This window comes from Nuphar pumila, chromosome 2, assembly GCF_984573655.1.
Source record: "Nuphar pumila chromosome 2, dmNupPumi1.hap1.1, whole genome shotgun sequence".
Classification (NCBI taxonomy): Eukaryota; Viridiplantae; Streptophyta; class Magnoliopsida; order Nymphaeales; family Nymphaeaceae; genus Nuphar; species Nuphar pumila.
The window spans coordinates 930176-941914 of NC_143250.1; the positions used below are offsets into that span (position 1 = coordinate 930176).

General features: G+C 37.6%; 1 protein-coding gene and 1 long non-coding RNA gene across 2 annotated transcripts; one reads left to right on the forward strand and one right to left on the reverse strand.

Moving 5' to 3' along the window:
* Nucleotides 1-4226: 4226 nt before the first annotated feature.
* Nucleotides 4227-5181, reverse strand: LOC149844377 (early nodulin-like protein 9). The gene is made up of 2 exons (XM_089997137.1): nt 4995-5181; nt 4227-4525 (listed from the first exon to the last, which is right to left on the reverse strand). Exons 1-2 carry the CDS (start codon nt 5179-5181, stop codon nt 4227-4229), a joined length of 486 nt encoding a protein of 161 aa, XP_089853263.1.
* Nucleotides 5182-7097: 1916 nt separating this feature from the next.
* On the forward strand, nt 7098-8110 carry LOC149844378 (uncharacterized). Its single transcript, XR_016430399.1, has 3 exons — nt 7098-7165; nt 7241-7318; nt 7671-8110. It is a non-coding gene; the product is annotated as an uncharacterized LOC149844378 (long non-coding RNA).
* Nucleotides 8111-11739: the final 3629 nt, after the last annotated feature.

The window sequence follows — 11739 nt, forward strand, 5'->3', positions numbered from 1 at the left end:
TTTGGTGCATAACTTTCTATAAAGATTTATGTGCCTTATATTTTTCTTGGCTATATAAGTTGTTATGAATGACGCAGAATTTCTTCTTACCCAAAGAATATATATGATCTTTTTATCAGAACAGGAATAGAAAATTGCAAGCCTCTCTTGACTCCTGCAGTAGCAAATGTTCAAGTATCCAGATACAAAGGTGAGAAACTTAAAGACCCAACTCAATATCACAGTATTATAAGGGCTCTTTAATATATGACCTTCATTAGACTAGACTTGTCATATGTTGTAAATAAGGCTTGTCAATAAATGCATGATCCTGCAGATATCCATTGGTTGCTTGTGAAGCATATTCTGAGATATCTCAAGGGTACCATTACTTTGGGTCTTCAAATCTCCAAATCAAATAGTTGTATGTTGTCTGCCTACACTTATGCCGATTAGGCTGGATGCCCAGATGATCGAAGTCCACTAACAGTTATTTGTCATATCTTGGCTCGAATATGTTGTCCTGAAAGTCCTCTAAGCAACAAATTGTCGCTAAGTCTAGTACCGAAGCAGAGTATAAAGCATCAGAACTTCTTTGGTTACAACAATTAATGTGTGAACGTGGTATTCAAGAATCAAAATCTCTGGTCATATGGTGTGACAATCTTGAAGCAACTTATCTATCTAACAATCTTGTTTTTCATGCCAGGACCAAACACATAGAAGTGAATTTTCATTTTGTTAGAGAAAATGTGGCAACGTAAGAAATTGATGTCAAGTTTGTTCCTTCACAAAACTGTTAAGTGATACAAAATTTAGTTATTTGAGAGACAAGCTTAATCTTTGAGAGATTAGCTTGAAGGGACATGTTAAAGATGATACAGGTCTGACTCCATATGATGATCCAAGTCGGGTTGTAGATGTTCTAGTTCTATTAAAGAGTCCAAATGAACCAACATCAAAGAGTCCTAATGATACAAGGTTGTGCAAAAGGATAGGATCAACTATAAGGCAAGTATACATTATTGAAAAGGATAAGGATAAAGAAGATAAGGCAGTTGAGAAGGTTAGAGAGACCTAGAAAATTGATTCTACTTGTAATGCCTATTAGTTGAAAATGTGGCCTGATATCTAGAGATCTAATCTTCAAGATAGATCTCCTTTGATCTTGTAAAGAGTTCATTTTGTAAGGGAACCTCTCTCTCATGAAATCGTTGAGAGGAGTACTGTGAACGTAGGCTTTTGTTGAACCACATTAAAAGTTTTGTTTTGTTTTGTTTCTTATCATTTTTTTTGTTTGGCGTGTTTGAGGAACATTGGGTAATTGTTCACACCCTTTCAAATAGTAGACTTTTGGACCCTTGTTACCTTGACCACCATTGGATGGGTTATGTTGTCTACCTCTTCAATTTTTTCCATTACCATGATAGTTTCCCCCCATAACCATATTCACTTTCATGATTTTGTTGATGATATGACTGCCTACTTACAAATTCATGGAAAGAGTGAAACAAACTGAATCATGCTCTCCTAACTCACTAAGATGAGCTTCTTGAATCAACAACATACCATGAAGCTCATTCAAAGTTAAAGGATTGAATCTAGTCTCAATCGTGGTTTTGAATGTGAGATACTAGTTGGATAAACCTCTAAAGACTTGCATGATGATATATGCTATGGGTTTTGAGACAACAACCAACTGATGTGCAATAGACTTGGTCCTCTGGATGTATTCATCGATGCTCTTTGAACCATTTCTGGGATCTTAGAATTGAGATTTTATCTGCATGATTCTTGACCACGAGTGTAAAACATAGGACACCTTCAACAAGTTCCAAACCTTATAAGAAGTGTTAAGCCAAATCACTTGGCTAAGAATGAGTTCACACAAAGAGGCATAGATCCAATTAAGTAATATCTAATCATGCCTTCTCCACTCAAGGTTCAGACTAGTTGGATCACTGTGAGTAATGGGTGGAGCAAGTTTTCTCCTATCAATATAGCCGATCATGTCACATGTGAATAGAATCGACTTGAACCGCGACTCTCAAAGGAGGTAGTTTTTAGTCATAAGTTTAATGGTGAGAAAGTGATGTAGATTACTTAGGACTTGAAAAAATAAAAACAAACTCGACATACCAAATGAAATGCTTGAGGATGATAAACTGGATAAAGAACTCGAGCTTTTGGCCACAGTTAACTGGGGCTTTGATACCATAGAAATAAAAGAACACACAAAACTCAAGTCTTTTAACGTGGTTCGGATTCAAAATCCTACATCCACAATGCCCGCTCACTCAACTAACATTGAGAGAGTTGTTCCTCATCATATATTATTCATGAGATACAAGATTTTATCTCCCTATTTGGGAGTGTCCAAGACAATTGTCTTTCTACAATTAAGGAGGAGTTTCTGTGATGCTATCCCTTAAGCAATGGAGAGAAGTAACTAGCCAATCTTTCCTCTATCTTCATTAGAAACATTTTTCCTTCTTGCCTTATCATAATATGGTAATTCCTTATCATTCTTTCTTTGACAATTTCCTTTTGGCTTGCCGATTCACCCAAGTTACCAACCTTATCATTTGATCCTCTTGCCTTATCTTGATCTGATTTCATATCTCTTTCATTCTTAACACAATCAACATAATTATGTTTTCAATTGTTTATACACCCATAGATCTCATTGTTACTTTCTTGTTTGGGAATCACTGTACAAGATTGGCTAAATGATGTTTGGGTTTTGGCTCAAAACTATCTAGGTTTTTTCTACTCTTCATCCTATATTTACCTAAGTTAGTGGTTGTTCATTTATTCCTACAAGTTCTCTCACATAGAAGAGTGTGAGAACTTGGTTTTATTTAGTGTGATGTTTCCTTTATAGGCAAGGCCCATTGAAGGCATATTAATTTAAACCTTAAACTTTGGGCTTTGGATTTGCATTTTGCTTAATTTGGACTTAGACTTGAACTTGGACCTTGGACTTTGGATTTATCTTTGACTTTGGACTTGGACCTTGGAGTTTGGATTTGGATTTAGCTTTGGATCTTAGATGTAGACTTGGATCCGATCTGGCTTGATTTAGTTTCATTTGATCTTTAAGCATTCTTTTTAGTACTTGGAATGATTTTAATCCTCAAGTCTAAGATCGATCATTGACTAACCTATTTAGGAACCTTGACCCATACTTATTACATGTTGGAACTAATCCTTGTCCTTGACCAAACATTTATGCATGGCCAATGAATACTCTGAAGTTCCTGTGCTGCTCAAGCCCTTTGAATGTTGATCATGCATCAAATTGCTGGTCATTGACGCACATCAGTAAGGCCTTGTTTGTCCTATTGACTAAGACATTTTACCCTTTGTTTTTCCTAGCCATTTAACCAACCCTAGCAATTTATTGCGGGCTGTTTGGATCCACTAAATATACTTTTGTGGGCATTAATTTTGAGTTATTAGATTGAGCCTATATATACCTCAGCCCTCTCCCATTCTCTCCATCACTCATCTTTCCTCTCCTCCCACGATCTCTCTCTCTAGAATCCCCTAGCTCACTAAAGATTTCTCTTTCCCTAATGCTTTTCCTATTTTTCACTATAGTGCATTTAGACTTTCACTTAGTCAAGGCTTTGCCTAAATTAAGCCTAGGGTCTCTGCCTATGTTGAGCCTAGGATTTAATCTATCATAGGTCAACCTAACCTAGTCAAGAGTATATTCAAAAGGTGGTCTGTGTTGAGTTGCTCGGTCTCACCCAATGCAAGAAGTTTATTGATCTTTGCAAGAAAGTGAAAGCGTGGTTATAACTTGGGAGCGAAGTTGCATGTATACCCATTGCATCAAGGACTTGATTCTAAGTAGGACAACTATCGCTTGAAAGACAATGTGTGTAACGTGTGCCTTCGAGCGCACCTGGTTCAAGCTCAGTTGCCTTACTCATGGAGTGAAATATTTTTCAACAAATGCTACAACAACCTTTGTTTTTTTTGGTTAATAACATAAGTAACCTTTGGTTCAAAATTTTTGTTTTGTATCTAGATATTTCTTGGGAGGAAGGTGCTACGAGCGAACTGCATTTGATATTTTATTAAGTAATACAAAGACACTTGATCGGTAAAACCACCATAATACATTGACAATCCAATCAAAGGATAAAAATACCAACAACTCGATACATGAACAACAGTGAAGGGCACAAGAATGGCACAAACGCAGGTCTTAACCACAATCTAACACAAAATCAAAATCACAGAACGAGAATGCAGGGGCCTAAAAGGGCTCCAAAAATGGCAACAAATTTTCTCTGTTTGGAAGACGAGACACCATTGGTGGCAGGAGTGGAGGATTGATTGGTTCTATCAGCCATCACTATAACCACAAGCTTCTCATTGTTCTTGCAGTTGTTCTCAACCCCACTGATGAAATAGTAAGGGCCTGATTGTTGGAATTTGAAGGTAGTGCGACCGTCGTTGAAGGTGGCAATTGGTGCTGTTGTATTGCATTTGGTGTGATCATCCTGGCTTACTTGAAGCACCGAATCGCTGCCTGCTTGGTAAACAAACACTGCATATAGAGCAACTTCTATGAGTTTCTCATATCAATGTTTCTCTAACTTGGAATTCTAGAGATAACACATGATATCTATACTTACACTGAAAATTATTCCTACAAACTGTCTTATACAGCCATGCAGGTGTAAAAGTTAGTTATTATCCAAATCCCTTTTACCTTTTTTCAATTCCTAAAACGCCCCCTGGTGTTGTGGCAGCACAAAAAATCTGGCTTTTGTATTAAAGTGGTATTTGGTAGTCACTGTAAATCAGTTATACAAATCCTATAGACAGTACACCAGAGAGGCCAATGCTGGTATGCCTACATAAGCTTGACATCCTCATTGCTTGAGCCAGCCCATGCAACATGGGTAAGTCAGCAATGATATTTAAATCAAAATTTAAACCGCCACCAATGGATTATGATGTGATCAGAAGGAAGTTTAATAGAAATCTCATCTTACATAGAGAATCTCCAATCTGAAATCTATTCTTCCCAGCCCATTGGTTGTACGGGTTCGTGGTAGGATCCTTAGGCACAGTCCATCCTTGGGAGTCCCCAACCTGGAAGACTGTGGCAGCTTCATTCAAGCAAACCAATACACCAAGAACAAGCATTGCATGGCTTGCTATCTTAGTTGTCCATGCCATTGTCTAATAGTTAAAGAGAAGAAGAATAGGACTGACAACAATGGCAAAATGGCCACGGTTTCAGGAGGAAAGTTGGTAGAAGCTTAAGGGACTGCGGCTGTTGGTTGGGATCTGAGTTATGGCCTTTCTAGACCGCCTTCTTATAGCCTTTACAGTCTTGTGAAGTTTTACATTGACGCTGTAATCATTGCTCTTTCTTTGGGCAAAATGAGAATGCCTTAGCTCTTAGTGCCAACCAAGCATAAGATCACTTTATTACTTTATTGCTGTCGCCGTGTGCTTTAGCAACTTTTCTGTTTTTTGATTTATAACCCAAAGAAATCGCACCCGGCACAAAAACCTGGCTTATGCTACGTGTTGACTTGCGCAGAGGGGGCAACACCCATGGGAATCAGACCTTGAACCTTGACCGCCCGTCTAACAGTCAAGGCCCCGCCAACCTCCCTTGGGGCATGTGCTTTAGCATCTGCTTTTGGAATACATCCTACCATTGTTACAACTTACAAACCTTGCTTTACACCACGAGAAGAATATGGGTGCCTTCATTCTTTGGTTTTGATGAACTGTTCTGATGATGGGGATGATAAGATATCATAAGATGATGATTTTTTTTATTAGTTAAACCTTTTAAAGAGATTCTTCTTCATCTCATTCCTTTGCAAAGAATAACAGAAATTGGGGGGCTTGCTTTTCTGCAAAGAAAATCGGTTTGCTTATTTCTTGAACTCCAAGTTACAGATGAAAGAACACTTGTTTATAGCTCTGGAGGGATGATCAGAAGCATATTGGAGATGGCTAGTATCTTACTTGATACAAATAGACTAGGACATTAACTTGGTTGGATCCCAGTAAGGTCAAGGTAGTGCTTTCTATTTCAATCTACAATCTACAATCAGTTCATTACAATCTTCTGCCTAGAACCTATCTAGGATTATCCATAGGTAGTTGTGAATGGTTGTTGGGTTATGAACAGACTGACCATGAATCTGCCTTTAAGCACATTGATGTGGATGTTGATTCCCTATTTTTCCTAAAGGAAAACATCTGGATGCTACTGAATGCTTATTGATATGGATTGATCCTCCACTATTCTAAAAGATAAAGGAATGGACGTTATTGGATGGCTACTAGATTTCTTGCTTTCATGCTCGAACATGATCCATTTTACCTTTATTGAACTACTCTTAAAACCAAACCAACCTGCATTCTCTTAGGTAACATTTGGCATCGAATGAATGACGGCCGTATTCATTGTCTCTACCAGTTTCATGAACTTGGTTTGTTTATCGGTGCCACTTGTACCCTGAGCAAGGTCATTTACATTTTTTAAGTTAATAATTAATTGAAAAAAACAAAATAATTGTTGCAGTGACAACCTTTATTCATTAATGGGTTAAGATTTGGTACAAAAGATTGTACCTGTAATCTAGTTTGAATCTCACTTTGCGAGTTGTTTTGACACAATCTAACTTCATAGATGTGTTTAGCTGGAACTGCTTACATAACCAAACAAGGAGATGCAAATGCTAATGTTACTGTGAGTCTATGAATCCCTTTGACTGGTTATTTTATCGATTGGCGTCAGAATAAAAACTTGCCTTTGGTTAGAATTAACGTGGTCTTGAATTTTTGGGTATTTAAGTTTGTGATTTTTTTTTGTAAAAGTAGTACTGGCCTTGGATGCTTTTAGTGGCTGATTTAGAAAGTCCACCTCCAGCAGCTTGAAAAGTTGGACATATGTAGATCACTACATTGTACAGATCTCAGTATTTGGGGATTAGATTGTGAAATCTTGATATGTCAAGTATTTTTGCTTATGCAGATTGAACACTACCTTCAGATAGTGAAGACTGAGGTTGTATCAAGAAAGGCTAGCCAGGAATTTAAATTGCTCGAGGAGTATGAGTATACTACGCACAGCAGTTTGGTGCAGAGTCAGGACATTCCTGTTGCTAAGTTCCACTTTGAGCTCTCTCCTATGCAGGTTGGCTTATTTATGCTTTTCCTTGCACAGCTTTTAACATTTCAAAACCCCTGTAATCTGTTTGTTTTGGTTTAGGTACTGGTGACAGAAGTATCCAAATCCTTTTCTCACTTCATTACAAATGTTTGTGCCATCATCGGTGGTGTTTTCACGGTCAGTTGTCTTGTATCACTTGCTTGATGTTGGTGTTTTTGTGTGTGTGTGTGTGTGAGAGAGAGAGAGAGAGAGAGAGAGAGAGAGAGAGAGAGAGAGAGAGAGGCCATCTCCTAATGAGTGCTTTCCAAGAATACAAAAAGATCTCCTGACCTCTATTATCAATACAAAGGCTTGTTATAAGAGAGCATCTGTGACCACAATAGTAATGAAAAATTGGAAGCGATAATGCATGACAAAATTTTTAATAAAGGATCGAACATGAAACTATCTTTTCTTCTTTTATTGTAAATTAGGTTAAACTTTGCAGGTTTTTTATTCTTTTTCCTTAATGCTGTCAATATAATTCCAGGTTGCTGGGATATTGGATTCAGTACTTCACAGCACAATGCGATTGATGAAGAAAGTAGAATTAGGCAAACACATATAGCAGCAGGCGAAGTTGCTTCTATCAGAGGTGCTGAAAATTTGCCCCATTACACCTTAATAGGCCTCTGATTTTTTGGTGCTATGTAAATTTTATTAGTTTCTTTCTGTGTTCCCTTTCCCATGTAACTGTAGCCCATTAACAGTTGCCAACAGAAGGCTCATTGTATTTCAGTTCCTATATTAGGATTTCTTAGAAAATGATGTGAGGTTTACATGATAAATTGTACTTTGATTAGTTCGATCAAATCGAAGAGCAAAGTTAGATGGATTCCATTATTGTAATTTTAAAACAATTGTGTGCCAACATGTTCTAGCTTGATCTGTACAAATTCAATGCAATTCATCTGAAATATGTTTCATTGCTTACATGATCGGAACTTTTCTGGATTCAGATTCCAATTCAAATCAGTACCTTTTTGTTGGATCTCTAATAATTTTTGCCTGTCAACAGAACCTGAATAGGCTGAGGATCAGCTTGTCTTGCTTCGAGTAGGACTGCAAACAAGCAGAGGACTAACCGACTAATATGGTCTGTCTCTGGGACATTATCTTGCCAAGTGATGCTAAGCCTGGTCTGATTCACTAGGATTAGGACAGGTTCACAAGCTTCAGGCTGACTTATCCTACAAGCTGTAGTTCGATTTGGTTCATTCCTGTGCCAGATCAACAAAGTGGTTTGGTCTGTTTGTTACATATACTTGGCTCACAGTCCCAGTTAGTCAAAGGCCTGATTTGTGCTGGTTTGAGAAAACAAAAGATTTAAGACATTGCCTTGCCAATCCATGCTAGCCGTTGCCTTGTAGGAGCTAATGAACAGATTCCTAAAAATGAGACTGACTTGGCTCAGTCGTGCATATGGATCGGATTAGGTTGGATCTCTGATCCAAATCCAGCACTATTTTAGGATTTGGATCTTAAAATAAGGTCTGAATGCAAACCAAGACTGGATTTAGATTTACATTGGTCTTTTCGAATTTGGGTAAGCATCTTCTGCATTCAGATCCGGATTATATCCAATTCTTTTGCACTTTTTACATGGAAAAGCTTTGTTTTTTAATGTTTTCTTGTTGGATCCAGTAGACTCATATCAAATTCAATTTGGACTCAACTTTGCTGCATGGGATCGAGTTTAGATTTGGATCTGAACTCAGATCTGTTGCATAATGTCTGGAATCAGATTCTGTATATTATTATCCGACCATTTGCACCCTCCTTTTCCTACATCCTGTGTGGTATGTGTTGGCAAATTCCTATTCTAGATCAGTAAAGAAGCTCGGTTTGTTAGTCTCCCTGTTAGTTCACAGGCCCAAGTAGTAAACTGCGGACCTTTGAAGGGTACTTAATCAGGCTAGAGAGCTGGGTTCTATGCCTGTATTCACCCCTTTATGCTGTATTTATGAACAGCTTTAACAAGATTACATGTTTAGAGGATTTAGTTGTAGTGCAATCTACACAATACTCAAGACTTTAACGTGGTTTGGATTCAAGATCCTACGTCCACGGTATCCTCTCTCACTCAACCGTCATTGAGAGAGGTGTTTCTCATTATATATTATTCATGAGATACAAGATTTTATCTCCCTGTTGGGAGTGTCCAAGACAATTGTCTTTCTGCAATTAAGGAAGAATTTCTGCCATGATGTCCCTTGAGCAATGGAGACATGTAATGAGCTAATCTTTACACTCTCCATTAGAAACTTTTTCTCTTCTTGCCATATCAGAATATGATAATTCCTTACCATTCTTTATTTGATAGCTTCCTTTTGGCTTGCCTATTCATCCAAGTTACCGACCTTACTCTTACCTTATTTTGAGCTGATTACATATCTCTTCTATTCTTAACAGCCCCCATCAAGCTTAACAGAGTTGGAAACACGTTGAGCGTGCTGCATAGAATTTGGAACCACTGAGATTGTAAGGGTTTTGTGAGAACGTCTGCAACCTGATATCTTTAGATCATGTATACTGAACAATAATAGCTTTCTTAGCTAGTTTATCCCAAACAAAGTGAATGTCTATCTCTATGTGCTTGCTTCTGTTGTGGTACATAGTATGTGCAGATAAGTAAGATGCTCCCACATTCTCAAACCATAAAACTGAAATTTTAGATAATAAAATCCCTAATTCGTGCATCAAATATCGCAACCAAGTTATCTCTGCAGTGGCATTTGCAAGAGCATGGTATTCAAACTCTGTACTGGATCTGGATACAATGGGTTTGCTTGCATGAGCTCTAGGATATGAGATTTGGACCACAAAGCACACAATAGCCACCTGTGGATTTTCTATCATCTGACCATCCAATCCAGCATGTTCTGAGTTGGCACTCAAGGACAAATCAGAACTTTTGAAAACAAGATCGTACTCAATGGTTCCTTTAAAGTATCTTAATGTACACTTTATAGCTGCCCCACCTGGAGAATGCATATATTGACATACTCTATTTATTCCGAAAGAAGTATCTGGTCTAGTCATGGTGGCATGCTGCAATGCACCAACCACACTTCAATAAAGAGTTGGATCTTTAAAACTGGGTCTAGAAATGACAAACAATGGTGGCACCAAAGCTATGATGGTAGCGACGGGTTTTGCTTCAGTCATCGATGTTTGCATAAGGAGGTCCAAGATATATTTTTTTCTGGATCATAACCAAACCACTTTTTGAAAACTGAGCTTGTATACCCAAAAAGAAATACAGCGATCCAAGATCTTAAAGTGCAAATTCTGCCCCTAGCCTCTTGATGAGTTATTGAACATATTTTGTGGCCTTTTCAATAATTATAATGTCATCCACATATATGAGTGCATACATTCTAACCATTTCTAAGAATAAACAGTGATGTATCCATTTTTGCCTCCCTGAATCCCATAGTTTGGAGAAAAGAACTCAATCTTGAGAACTAGGCTCGCCATACAAGGCTTTCTTTAACTTACATACATAATGAGAAATTTTTGGATCTTGAAAGCATATAAACTTTTTTCAGACAAATTTTCATGCAGAAATGGATTATGGACATCAAGTTGTTTGATTTTCCATACATTATGGATAGCAGTAACCACTGAATACTTATGGCCTTTATAATCGGACTAAATATTTCAAAATAACCAAACCCTATTGTTAGTTATACCCTTTGGCCACTAAGCAGGTCTTGTATCATTCTAAGGATCCATCTGTCCTTTTTATTTTATAGATCCACTTATGACTCGCTTATTGACGTGGAACAAGCTCCCCATGTTCGATTTTTTATAGGAGCTTTGAATTCAACTTTCATTGCATTACACCACTTGGATTCCTTGATAGTCTCTTTAAAAATTATGTTATCTTTATCTTGCAACAAAGTAACCAAGAGTCTCAAGGTATAGGATACTTAGATGTTGAAAACACTTTGGGTTTCCAAGTGCCATCTTGGGGCCGCGTGACCATATGATGAGTCCGAACAGGTTAGACCTGAACCTGTTGCTCATCATGACTCTCACGCGAGCTGAAAATCGAATTGGCAGGACTCAAAATAGGACTGCTACACATCTCCACAATATGAGAACCATGGCTCGGTTGAGCATTAGAATTAGTCTCTTGTCCTTGTTCTCTATTGTTTTGATTTTGCAAACAGGCTTTGAGTACAGGTATAGGTGTAATGACCCCAAACTCACCCCTAAAAATTTGCAGTTTTTTTTTAATCAAACACATGTTTTTAAATCATTGCAAAAGACAACTTATGGATATGGGGCAGATTACAAATTTCATATCCACCAAACCAACATTCATTTAAAAACATAAATTTATTCAATTCATAAATTTAAATTGAATGCATTCAACTTGATAACCCAATTTAAAATTTAATAAGTTTCAAAAACAATCAACAACTATGGCCACCAAATCATAAATTGTCACCATCTCCAAGAAACCGGTCCTGCCATCACATTGCTCAGCTAAGACTGAGCCTCAGCAACTCCAAAAGGTTTTTAAAATTGAGGTAAGAACCATACGAGAC

Excerpts from the sequence above, each read along its gene's own strand:
- LOC149844377 (XM_089997137.1), bottom strand. The coding sequence starts at position 5,181 with ATGGCATGGACAACTAAGATAGCAAGCCATGCAATGCTTGTTCTTGGT. Across the intron at positions 4,526-4,994 it reads TCAGATTGGAGATTCTCTAT|GCAGCGATTCGGTGCTTCAA; the intron begins GTAAGATGAGAT and ends TTTACCAAGCAG.